The sequence below is a fragment of the Rhamphochromis longiceps genome, linkage group LG8 (genome assembly GCF_057381845.1).
Source record: "Rhamphochromis longiceps isolate RC_006_pf linkage group LG8, R_longiceps_female_GT1.1, whole genome shotgun sequence".
NCBI lineage: Eukaryota > Metazoa > Chordata > Actinopteri > Cichliformes > Cichlidae > Rhamphochromis > Rhamphochromis longiceps.
Genome location: NC_140564.1, coordinates 11,558,757 through 11,571,539, shown reverse-complemented (window position 1 = coordinate 11,571,539; position 12,783 = coordinate 11,558,757). Strand labels below are relative to the sequence as shown.

At 40.1% G+C, this 12,783-nt stretch overlaps 1 protein-coding gene across 1 annotated transcript in view; it reads right to left on the bottom strand.

Moving 5' to 3' along the window:
* rab26 (RAB26, member RAS oncogene family) overlaps positions 1 to 12,783 on the bottom strand; it is a 119,137-nt gene that overhangs the window by 57,950 nt on the left and 48,404 nt on the right. The window contains exons 3-4 of the mRNA XM_085415745.1: positions 4,170 to 4,211; positions 1,109 to 1,175 (exon numbers count right to left, since the gene is read on the bottom strand). Coding sequence (XP_085271871.1) covers positions 1,109 to 1,175; positions 4,170 to 4,211 — 109 coding nt within the window. The remainder of the gene's footprint in view (positions 1 to 1,108; positions 1,176 to 4,169; positions 4,212 to 12,783) is intronic.

Sequence of the window (12,783 nt, the reverse complement as noted above, 5' to 3'; positions counted from 1 at the left end):
AGCGAATGAGCTTTATTTAAAAGTCAGCAACAGACGGACAACTCAGAGGAGCTGGTTTGAGGTTCCCTTGGTGCCTTGTTAAAGATCAGTGAGGCTAAACTGTTGCACTGACAGATCAGAATGATGCTGGGCAACTGGCCATCATACACACACACACACACACACGTACTTATGTATAACACATGCAAACCTCATCAAAGCCAAGCGCACACCCATACATAACGGACACAATCGGGTACACGTTTTCAGCCACGTCCCATCATTTTGCTATTTTATATGCTGCTGAGCAGATTTCGCGTTTCAGTTAATGCCAGCAAGTAAGTGTGTGTGTGTGTGTGTGTGTGTGTGTGTGTGTGTGTGTGTGTGTGTGTGTGTGTGTGTGTGTGTGTGTGTGTTCGACTACACCTGCTCATTCAGGTTGGCCTGAGGCAAACTGTTATCAGTACTCAGCGGGGCTGTTCGAGATATAACTACTACACACACATACACCCTCACAAGCACATGTGGGAATAGCTCAGAGCTCCCCAATACCCCCCCCTCCGATTCCCCACTGTGTGAGAGGCAGGCTCATTTTCCCACCCAGTGGTTAGCCTCTCGCTTAAAAGAACCTGCACACAGCATTGAGCCTCTGGCAAATGCGTGTGCCCACACACACACACATGCACAAACTAAGAGTATTGTGATTCCATCACTTACCAATACTCAGCCAATACTTACAGAACCAAGACTCAGTGGCAAAGTGTATTAATTGTGTTAAAATGGCTTGCTTTTTGTACCAAGAAGTAAGGAAGTTCATGTCCCGGCAACGTGAGAAATACAGGTGGAAATGCACACACACACACACACACACACACACACACACACACACACACACACACACACACACACACACACAAAGCAACATGCATGTTTTTGCAATCTCAACAGGTATGAGGGAACAACAGGGAGCAGCGTGCCTGCTGGTGCCAGTAACACATTTGAAGAAAACAAAGGCAATGAAATGTCTGTCAGAACAGTCTGGCTGTGTCAGGAGAAAATAGAGAGTGGAGAGAAGGCATGTCAGTCACAACCAAAGAGGTTCTCACAAACACAAATTGAGGAATCCTACCGTGAGCATCACGATAGTAAGCATGAGTGACACTCCGAAAACGCTCCTGACCAGCAGTGTCCCATATCTGAGAGAGAAGGGAGGAAGGAAGAGCAGGATGAACAGAACATCGGTTGGCATAGTGAACAACTAAATAGATAGATTAATAGCTTAGCAGTTTAGCAACTAAATTTAAAACAGCATCTTTATGTTAAGACAAATTCTGCATTGAGTCTGGAGGTTGGAATTTGTAGAACACCAAGCCAAAAGGCTAACTAAGCGATTACAAGCATGTGTATATATATATATATATATATATATATATATATCCTCATCCCCAGACTCTGCGTCCTCCTCAGAAGACGTGTCAGTGGGATTAAGGAGGTCCTCGAAGTATTCCTTCCACCGCCTGACAATTTTCTCAGTCGAAGTCAGCAGCGCTCCGCCAGCACTATACACAGTGCAGGTAGAGCACCGCTTTCCCCTCCTGAGATGCCTGATGGTTTGCCAGAATCTCTTCGGGGCAGTCCGAAAGTCTTTTTCCATGGCCTCTCCGAACTACTCCCACACCCGAGTTTTTGCTTCAGCCACTGCCCGAGCCACATTCCGCTTGGCCTGTCGGTACCTATCAGCTGCCTCCGAAGTCCCACAGGCTAACCAAGCCCGATAGGACTCCCTCTTCAGCCTGGTGGCTCCCTTCACCTCTGATGTCCACCATTTGGTTCGGGGATTACCACCACGACAGTCACCAACCGGCTTGCGGCTGCAGCTCAATGCAGCAGCTTCGGCAATGGAGATGCTGAACATGGTCCATTCAGACTCAATGTCCCCAGTCTCCCTTGGAATGCTGTTGAAACTCTGCCGGAGGTGTGTGTTGAAGATCTCATGGACTAGGGCCTCCGCTAGGCATTCCCAGCACACCCTCACTATGCATTTAGGTGCACCAGGTCTGTCCAGCGTCCTCCCCCGCCACCTGATCCAACTCACTACCAGGTGGTGATCAGGTGACAGCTCAGCCCCTCTCTTTACCCGAGTGTCCAGAACATATGGTCGCAGGTCTGGTGATATGATTACAAAATCGATCATCGACCTGCGGCCTAGAGCATCCTCGTGCCACGTGCACTTATGGACACTCTTATGTTCGAACAAGGTGTTCGTTATGGCCAAATTGTGATTTGCACAGAAGTCCAATAACAAAGCACCGCTCAGGTTCAGATCAGGGGGGCCGTTCTTCCCAATCACGCCCCTCCAGGTCTCGCTGTCGTAAAACAATAAACAGGATCTTATATACACATTACATTTTTGGTTTTTATTTTTAATACATTTGTAAGAATTTAAAATGAATGTAATCTATTTTGGACTAAGGCTGTAACAAAACAGAATGTGGAACAAGTAAAGATGCAGATGCCCTGTATATTCAGGTTTCTACTGAACGTAACATAGTCACAGTCCACTGACTCAAGTTTTATAGAGGATGCTGTTTATCAAATTTAACTCCTCTGAACATTACCATTCTTGCCTTGTACTGAAGAAATCATTAACGGCCTTCACTCTTTAATGTTATCCCATATTTCTCCTTTTCTGGTACCTGCTGTTGTAACTTGTGTTATCACTCACCAAAACAGCTTGGACTTTCTTGAATGAATCTCCAGCATGTGATTAATTGGTTTTGCTCTCACCTTTATACTTCTTTAATTTTCCTCTCCCTTCATTTTAATCTTTTCAATTCCATTTACTCCATTCAGTCAATTTTAACTAATGAGAAAAACCAACTAATATAGATCAAACATTTTAGATATGTCTCTACAGGTGATCCAGTCATCATCGGAGACATGTCAAATCAAGAACATGAGCCAAAGTAGAACCGAATATGCTAAAATGACTCCTATGATAAAACATCCTAGTGCAGATAAGGATGTTTTATCATAGGTGAGTGCGTTATAATGAAAGTAGTCTACAGCGAGTCAGAAGTGGATGTTTTACTGCTTTCTGCTATACACGTGTAAGGATAATTGAGTTCTTGTACCTACAAGACCCAATATTAATATTAAATGAGCTTGAAAGTTGTACAGTTATTGCTTATCAGCACAGACTGACTCAGACTAATTGCAACATGCTGTCAATCTGTCTGCATTTATAAATCAAACATTAGTTGCAAATCTTTGTAAGTCTGTCTGAGAGCGATTGCAGTCAGTCCCAGTTAGGCAACCTGTGCAATCATCTTACAATCAAAAACACTTTTCCCGAGGTTTGTGGTCTTACACATTAAACCTGTGGGCGACCAGTTGGTGCAACTACCAAGCTACCAATGCAAAAACATTCAGAGCAGTTAATGGATAACCAGCAACTTTTCTTAGTTTCATGGAGGCTATCATCCTGTTTTTACCCGTGTGTGACTCAACCATAAAACAATATTACAGGATTTTTGAAAAGTTTTAAAGATTTGACTGAATGACTTGATTTTTTTTTACTGCCATAAACATTTTGGTAATAGTGCAGCTTAAACTCAGCAGTCACATTTCCACTTATGCTATAATGTAATTAGTCTAAAGATACGTAAAGTTTCATTAAACTAATTCATGAAGTATCACCTGAAATATGCCATCTGACAGACAGACAGATGGATGGACGTGGATGGATTAAAGATGAGAAAGATAAAGAGAGAGAGCGTTAGCATTGTGTAATTGAGGTGCAAAAAACCATCAGACAGTAGCTAATGCGGTTTTGGAACGGCCAAGAGTCATTGGTCTCTCTGCCTGTCTGTGTCTTTTGTTGATAACTTCCAGGCTTGATAATCTGATGGAAAGTCTGCAATTCCCTCTTGTGTCTTCAGTCAGGCAGAACGGCAGGCTAATTGACTGATAGAGATTAACTAAGGCCCCATTAAGTCATCATTTGCACTTTTTGCCCCTCCCACAGCAGGAAATGAAGATGTATGGGAGACGTATTTTACACCATGGATAATAGTTGCTGGAGATTTATTATTAAAAAAATGACCCACACGTACGTTTGGACAGGAATGGGGGAAGAAAAAGAAGATTTTATCGTTTTAAAGACAGATATTGTGGATTAGGATTCTTACCTGCAGTTTGACCTTCACAGCATCAATGGTCATAACTTTATTCTGAAAGACAAAAGAGAAAAATGATAAATGCTAAAACACAGCTGTAGACAGAAAGCCAGAAAGCCAGGTAACAAGAGAAAGGGGAAAAAAGTCAAACAGTGATAAGAACTTTTGCTACAAGCGCATAGAAAAAGAATACAGAGGCATCAGAGTGAGACTAAATGATGCTTTCAGGTACTGCTGAAGGAATTTGTTTGATTCCCAGAAGAGGAGCTTAGAAAGTAAGACAAGCTATGCATGCAGAGGCTGATGTATTACAGTCGGCTTATTGTGACCACAGTTGTTGTAATAAGGGCTTGGCCTCTGCCGTAAGGCTCTCTTTTATCACTGTGATATTGCCAGCACACTGTACTATCTATAGCTCTATGCATGTACACCTTTTGTTATGATGAAGCCTTTTGTTTCAGGGAGTTGCATCATTTACCTGCATGACGACTGTCAAAGCACATACGCAAACACACATTCGAAGGCGTCTCAGTACTTCTGCCATGTCACGTTATGCGGAAAGTGTTAATGGTCAGTGATGACAGCCACTCCTGCATTATGTTCTGCAGTTCTTTTAGTGTAAACAGGGAACTTTTCCATCAATGCAGGGAGTGTGATAATACTGGCAATGCACACACCTCTTTGGTTGGGACACAACAGGAATCTCAGCAACCGTTTCCACTCTTTCAAGCAGATACAGGTAAAAAAAAAAAAAATACATCAGGGAAGCCAATTTCCACTTGGTTCAAACCCCTTAAAAACCTGTTTTGCTCTGCATTTTTATAATGTCTTGCCACCCCAGTGCAAATATGATCTTTGACACATCACCGTCCACTTTGTACTTGATGGGATGTCGCTGCAACACATGAGCTTTGATGTTGTTCTCCTTCGCTCTAGTCTTGGCAGTTGCTTGCCCTACACCCAAACGCTGAGGGTACAGGGACTCCATAAACTATTCCTTTGTTGATGAGCCCAAATAATTTGGTATTCTGTGGCATGCTTTGTGCTCTCTGTGGGGTGAAACCACCAAGAGTTCTGCAGCTGGATAAGCAGTATCAGTTGCTTTGTAGCAAAAACAAAAATCCAACAAAAACAAGTGCTTTCTGAAAGGAAAGATGATGGGTATAAAAACTTTGAGTTCTTTCTAGTTCGTAGAGTTGTCACAAGGGAAATAAACTCAGGAGCAAAAATGGGCTGAATTAATGATGTTTATTGGCTTGCTCAAGGTCAATATTGGAAACCAGACATGCCTGTAGAAACATATCCTGCCTACTAAAGTTCGTCTTTAAATAACACTACTAATATGTACCAGGAAATAAGTGGCAGTTTTGCTCAAATGAAAATATGACGAAGATGCTTCAGATACATCTAAATACATCCAATCTAAAACCTTGCTGGAGATGTGAATAAAACCAAAGCCTCCGGTCTAATTTTATGTTCCATAGGTCTGGCACTTATGGACTGATGTAAGACAATCAATATGTCTGAACAAGAAGTTTCAAATCTTTGCAAACGACCTATTTTTGGCTCAATGCCGAACTCTGGGATTCTAACTGTCTTCTTGAGAAAATAATTATTTTGGCTCTTGCGACGGCTTAATCTACACTGCTGAAACACTGGAAGAAGCAACGTCTGGACCTTTAAAAACAATCTACAAAACAGTGCAGTTGTACATTTCTTGAAAAAGCTTAGTCAATACATTGTTGTGTGAGGTCTTTCACAAACTCTTCTCTGTCTCTTCTATAACTTAGTCATTCTATATTTCAGTGTACAAAGGTGCCTATTCTTAGAGCAAATGTGTCCCTGCAAAAGTGCAACAACATTAAGCTTTCATATTTTGCATATTTATTTTTGATTGATTCATCTGTACCTTATCACATTTCATAATAAAAATAGCACCTTCTCAGAAACTGTTGTAAGTTGCAGGTCAAGTCATGGTTACCCACAGAAAGATGCCAATTTACTGCAGAAAGCAGGCTTACTAACACTTAAAGAATCAGCTGGAAGCTGTATACCAGTGGCTGTAAACAGATAAAAATTTCTATAGACCTTCTAGACCTTCTACAAAAATATGTTCAATGATTTTATAGTATGTATTGTATGTAGTAGTCTCCAGCAGTGAGTCCATGGTGAAACCTGCATTTTTAAAAATAACCATATATCTATTTAGTTTAAAGTCTTACGAAATATAGTATGATAATTTGTATTCAATTTCAATTTAGATTAATATAGATGATAGATTGGTGTGTGAATTAGGGTTTTGCTGAGTTATGAATGATAAATAAGTGTCTTCAGAGCCCCTCAAGTTCAGTTTCCAAAAACTCAACATTAAACAGTCAACAGAAGGAAAACAATGCAGTATTATAAAAAAAAAGGATACACAATGTAAAGATATAGTACATGATACACAGTTCTTAACCACAGCTGTTCATGTTTATCATTGCACAGATAATTTTTCTATTAAAGTTTTAAAACACGAAGAGGTGAACCTATACATGTTTTATAAGTCTTTGTCCAATTCCAAACTAGCTAGCCTATGTAGCAAGCTAGCTAGCTAGCCACTAGCAGCTAACTGAATAGCTCGCTTATCATAAACTGAATTTCTAACCACCTCGTGTTGCCTAGTTATGTACTTGTGGGTAGCTAAACTGTAGGTTGTTAACTAGTTAGCTATCTACAGCTGATAAACAGCAGATCTTATTTCAAACAAATGTTGATAGCAGAAAAAAATAAGAAGCCTGATTAACCCCAGTCTGAAATCAAAGACTTGTCAAAAATAATTAAGACTTTTTAAAAGGAAATGTCTCACTTTTTTACTGTATAATCGATATTTGCAAAAGGACATTAACAAAAACAACAACCACACAAAGAACTATGTCAAAAAATATGAGTATGATGCAAAAATTTAACTGAATATTTCTGCAAGCCTGCCCTTCAGCATAGAAATAGAAACTTTTTCTAAGGGTTCTGCAAACCCACAGGTTGTGGCATGTACTGTAAATCTGTTGACCTTTCCATTTCCATTTTGATGGATGGATGTGTGTGAATGTTTAAGAGCCAACACATGAGCAGGAGGCACAAAGGACAACCTAGCTTTTTGCTTTCAGCAGCCAGGACCACTCTAAGAAAAATGAAAAAATTGAACAGGTTAGTTTGACCAAAAGTGAAAAAAACAACATCAGAATCACAGTCAGAGACCTAAAGGGGAATCTTTTGAGTCACAAGTGAAACAAGAAAGGAACTGCTGAATTGTGTGATCTGCTGCTCCACTTTTAGCTGCTGAAAAATTGAAGTTATGATTGCTTTCCACCTGCGGATGAAAAAGCCCTTTTCACTGAGATGGCATCTCCTGACTCTCAATCACAACTAACAACTGTGGGCAGACTGCCACATCAGACAGCAAGGAAACTGATTTTTAAGGAAAGAAAGCTGCAAAATACAAGAGGGCCAGTGGTTTCATAAGTTAAAGCATATACCTAAGTAACACACACAAAATCAAGGCTCCTAATAGAACCTAATATTTTCTGAGTAGGTCAAAGCTGATTAGTGAATTTGTCTGAGAGCCACAAATCACAGGCTGGCATGTGTGTAGGCAGTCGCATCCACGGTGCATAAATGAATATAAGCTAATTACAAGAGCAAATAATGCATAAATATTTGGTCACTCTACTTAATGTTGCATAACTAACTTTTAATTTGCATACTGATCTCTGCTTTGCAGTTAAACTGTAGACACAGAAACTGTGTTTTGGGGTTTGAAGCCTTGAGCAATTGACCCATTCACTAACAGTATTCTTCCCCTCATTCTTAATGCATTTCATCCATATTACATGGGATATTGTGAGTTGGAGTTAGTTTACTTTACAAATGGAAACCACTTACTAGCTCCTACGCCTCATTTTGACTGCATTAAAGGGCATTTATGGCTGGAAAGAATAGTTGCTCAAGGGCAGCCTCTGGAAGCAAACAGTGAGGTTATGGAATGCAGAACTGTTTATGCACACAGAAGCTTCTTCCAGTGCTGAGTTGTTCTAGCAAAATATAGCAGCTTGTAACTAATAACTGATCTAATTCATTGTCAGTGGCTGCAAATAAGCACAATGATATTTGAGTGTTTTGTTACAAAGGTAACATCACTTCCTGTCCGAAATGTGGGTAGAGGTTTTTAGATCACTCAAAACTAAAACCAAAGCCATCAGAGTAGTATTGACATATGGGGCATAACCTGTTCAGTTTTTCTATAAGCCGAAATAGAGCTAGCATCTAGCAGGAATCACGTGTTCGTGCATATTCCTGGTGGATTATTTTGGGACATGAAAGCTGTATTACTACTGGTTACGTTGTCATGGTAAATTGTAAACGGACTGGTTCTACTTTACTTGAGCACTCAAGGTGCTTTCATACACATTCACATAAGCACTTTTTCACCTAAGTGCTTTCTATCGAATATTCACACGCATTCACACCCCAACACCAACTTGGGGTTTATATTCTGGCATGCAGAATGGAGAATCAAGGGATTGAACCACCAACATTCCAATTAGCAGATGGCCAGCTGAGCTATAGAAGAACCCAAAGAAAAGGACTGCACGAGATTTAAAAAAAAAAAAAATTGCTACATTAACTTTCCAGTTGTTAGACAAACTCACACCCATCTGTGTGGTGTTTTGCTTTAAAACCCTTCTTACAGTTCAGTTCATTTTTACTGAACTTACCACAACTTATTGCAAATCTGTTTTAGATCCCAACACTGACTTAGTGGTGCAAAGGCAGATGCTTAGATTCCCCACCACCAAAACACTATATGGTCATGACCAAAGGTCAAAAACTAGAACATGAATACTTTTTAGCAACAGGGCTGGGATACAGGAACTCACACTGCAATACTCAAAAAACAACTCAATATGTCCATGTCACTATCTGACAGGCTCAATATGTCCACTGTTGAGAACAGCTATCAATCACCAATGATAACAATCTGGTGCTGTCCATCACTGACTGACATTCAATGTCGAGTCTGGCCGACAATTAAAAGTGTAACACTCACCTTAGCACGTATCAAAGACTTTACGAGTCCTTCTGTGTTTATCCTAGCCCACAGACTCCAGATAAAAGACGAGTTAATAGCGACTGCAGTGTCACCAGGCAACGTTTCACCTCTGCTATCGTTTTTTTTGAAAAGCTGACGGGCCAAGAGTCGTTTACCAAACTTTATCATACCTTTAGACTCTAATGTCGATCATAATAAAATGAACATTATGCTTTAGCCAAAGAAAATATAAAACTTGGGGCTGACAATAATAATAAAGTCATTACGTTTATCAAGATGTCAAGTGGCAACATCTCCATTAATATATTTTCAGCTCAAATTCAATCCAGAATAGACATCACCTGTCACATATTTACAGAACAGAGGTTTTTCACTCTATCTGCCAAAATAGACACTGACCTCCAGAGACAGAACATTATCAAATATGGATTATGATGAGTAAACCAGAGGCTCAATTTGATAACAAATAATGCAAATGTAGAAAAACCGACTTTAACTTTAAAGAACAATTTGACCCAATTCAAAGCTAAGAAAACTCTAAGACTGCCCACCATGACTGGTACATACAACCCACCTTATCTCACTGTACTATTTCGGTTTCTTAGTTCCTGTGTTTAATATGAAATTGTTTTATTCTCAGATTAAAGAAGACAACAAAATGATCCCATAAATTTCTCTACACCCTGGTTTTGTTTTCAATAAACTAACAAATCTAATCTAAGTTTGCTATAAACATTATGTTTGTTGAACTACTTTTACACTTAATTCCACCACCTAGGTGAACAGATATCCACCCTGATAACTATTAGATTTTTAAAAATTAAGGTCTTAATTCTCAGTGCTGCCTCAGTGTTTGTAAGCTAGTCTGCCAGTTATAGATCCAGATCTTTAAGGAGCCTGATTCTGAAAGCATATTAACAGCTTTGAATTGGGACCTGAACTGGATCCAACCTGGATCTGAGCGCATGATGTGCACCATGGACCTAAACCAAGGAGTTCTTCAAAAGTAATGGGTACAATTTTAAAATATAACTAATCAACAACTTAAGAGACGCAGTAGTTAAAGGGTGACTTTATAGCTGAGCACCTATGGCTTCTACAAGCTGAAGGAGCAACACTGCTTTAAACTTATATCTATTTGCAATAGTCGATGTCTGTAAACGCACACATGAGCTTCCTGAGTACAGAAAGGAGGAAATACCCAACGCGAGGGTCTCTTGGTAAATAAGAGAGGGGAACTGAAAAGAAAAAAATTAGACCCAGTGGCACGGACCAATAAAACATATAAATAAATGCAAAAACACCTTTAAATTCAAGAGTTATGGTGCGGTTCAATGGGTTTCAGAATTTTCAGTGTTTAATTTTTAATCCATTACTAGTAGTAATAATCAATAACATTGCCACATTGCATTGCCAAACAGTACTTCAGTAAAAATGACAGATAGCAAAGACAAGTTCATTTGCTGCTTCTGCACCGCCAAGGGAAAGTTCACTATTCACCCGTCCAGGTGCAGATGTTACAGCGTTTTCAGCAATTATGAGTAACCAGTAAGCGCTATGTAGAGTTGTTTGTTTGTTTTTATTTTATACAAAAAGCCACGAATGAAATGTCTGTGTTACTCTCTGATCGCAGGGACTGAAGTAGGAATGTGACTCACAGTGTTACTAATGATTTTTTTTTTTTACTTTAAAGGAGTAAAGATGTTAGCAGCACTGTGTGTAGGCTGGGTGTTTATATAACTGTGAACCAGTCCGCAGAGCAAACCTGCAGAGTGCTTCTGATACAAAATCTGAAATCCAGGACATCCACCATTTAGAAGTAACTTGTAAATGTAGGCTTTTCACTACATACTTTAGTTCTCATAACACAAAATTAAAAGGATGCCATATTGTTTGATGGGAATTAAAATTATCACCCCACACAATGCTAAATTCAAAGACACCCCAAAAATCAAAATGAAAAAAAAAAATGCGGCTGGCTAGTGCATTTTGACAAAATTTCATTTCAGCAACTCAAAAAGGTACTTTTGAGTTTGTATGGCCCCACATGCATGTCTGACAATGACAAATTGTGTCCTGGGGGATCTCCCCTCAGATCTGGACCAGGGCATCACTAAGTTCCTGGACTATCTGAGGCTGAACCTGGTGGCATCAGGTGGATTGAAACATACTGTCCTAGAAGTGCTCTATTGAACTTAGGATAGGTAAAAGTAGGGGCAGTCAATAGCATCAATTCCTTTATCCTCCAGGAACTGCCTGCGTACTCTCGCCACATGTGGCCGGGCATTGTCGGCTACATGTGGTGGCTCATTGCCCTCAGTCACACAGGCTGGTTGCAAGGGAAAGATGTGTATCCCCTTAACAGGTTGCTGAAGGTTCCTGCAGTTGCTATGAAATCAGCTGGTAAAGCTCTATTCACGCATCAGTTACCCCTGATAACCACCAGGTGTTAGGGGAAAAGTGTGCATTTCATTTAATGAAGTAACTGATAATTGATCTCTGGGCCGGGTAGCTATGGAGCACGTTATGAGGCACTCTATCCTGGAAATATGGAAATGACCGATACCAACCACTGTTTCATACAAGAAAAGATCAGCAAACAGCATTGGATATTTAAGACAGAAGAAGAATTTGAGTTTGAAACAGTATTCCAACCGCAGCAAACCAGATACGTAACGCTTGCAATGACATAAAATTCAATTTCTTTATTGTCCCACAAGGGGAAATTAGTTGTGGGACAGAACTGGTCTCTCAGCAGCCTTCCTGTTACCATTAAAAAAGGCGCACAGCATTACGCAGTATCCAAAACCCAGATGTATACCTAAGTACTGCAATAAAGCACAGCAATGAGGAAGTCAACATTCCAGTCAACCAGCCTTCCACTGCTGGTTCTACTAAGCCAGGGGTGTCCAACTCCAGTCCTCAAGGGCCGGTGTCCTGCAGGTTTTAGATGTGTCCATGATCCAACACAGCTGATTTAAATGGCTGTGTTGGAAAACAACATGTCTTGAAGTTCTACAGAGGCCTGGAAATGAACTAATCATTTGATTCAGTTGTGTTGACCCACAGTGAGATCTAAAACCTGCAGGACAGCAGCTCTTGAGGCCTAAAGTTCGACACCACTGTACTAAGCTATCCATTTTCATCAAATTTGTTCAGAGTATTCACATTGTAAAACATAATGCTCAGCCAATTCTGGTTACAAGAGCTTAGTATTTTAATTAAAAATTAATTATTAATTTGTTCTAGGAAATATCACTCCAATCAGTCGCAGCAGATAGCTGCCCCTCCCTGAGCCTGGTTCTGCTGCAGGTTTCTTCATGTTAAAAGGGAGTTTTTCTGTCAAGTGCAGTTTGGGTGAATTAAGTAATCAACATGTATTCTAAGCGAAGCAGCAATTAAAATGGATTGTGAATTGTGAAAGAGGACAGACACCTTGCCATTGGGGAACTTAATAGGTCCTCCAGCCAGACCTTGCTACACCGTGTTAACAGAGACAATTTCAATATAAGGTTGTCTTTCAACTCATGTATGTAC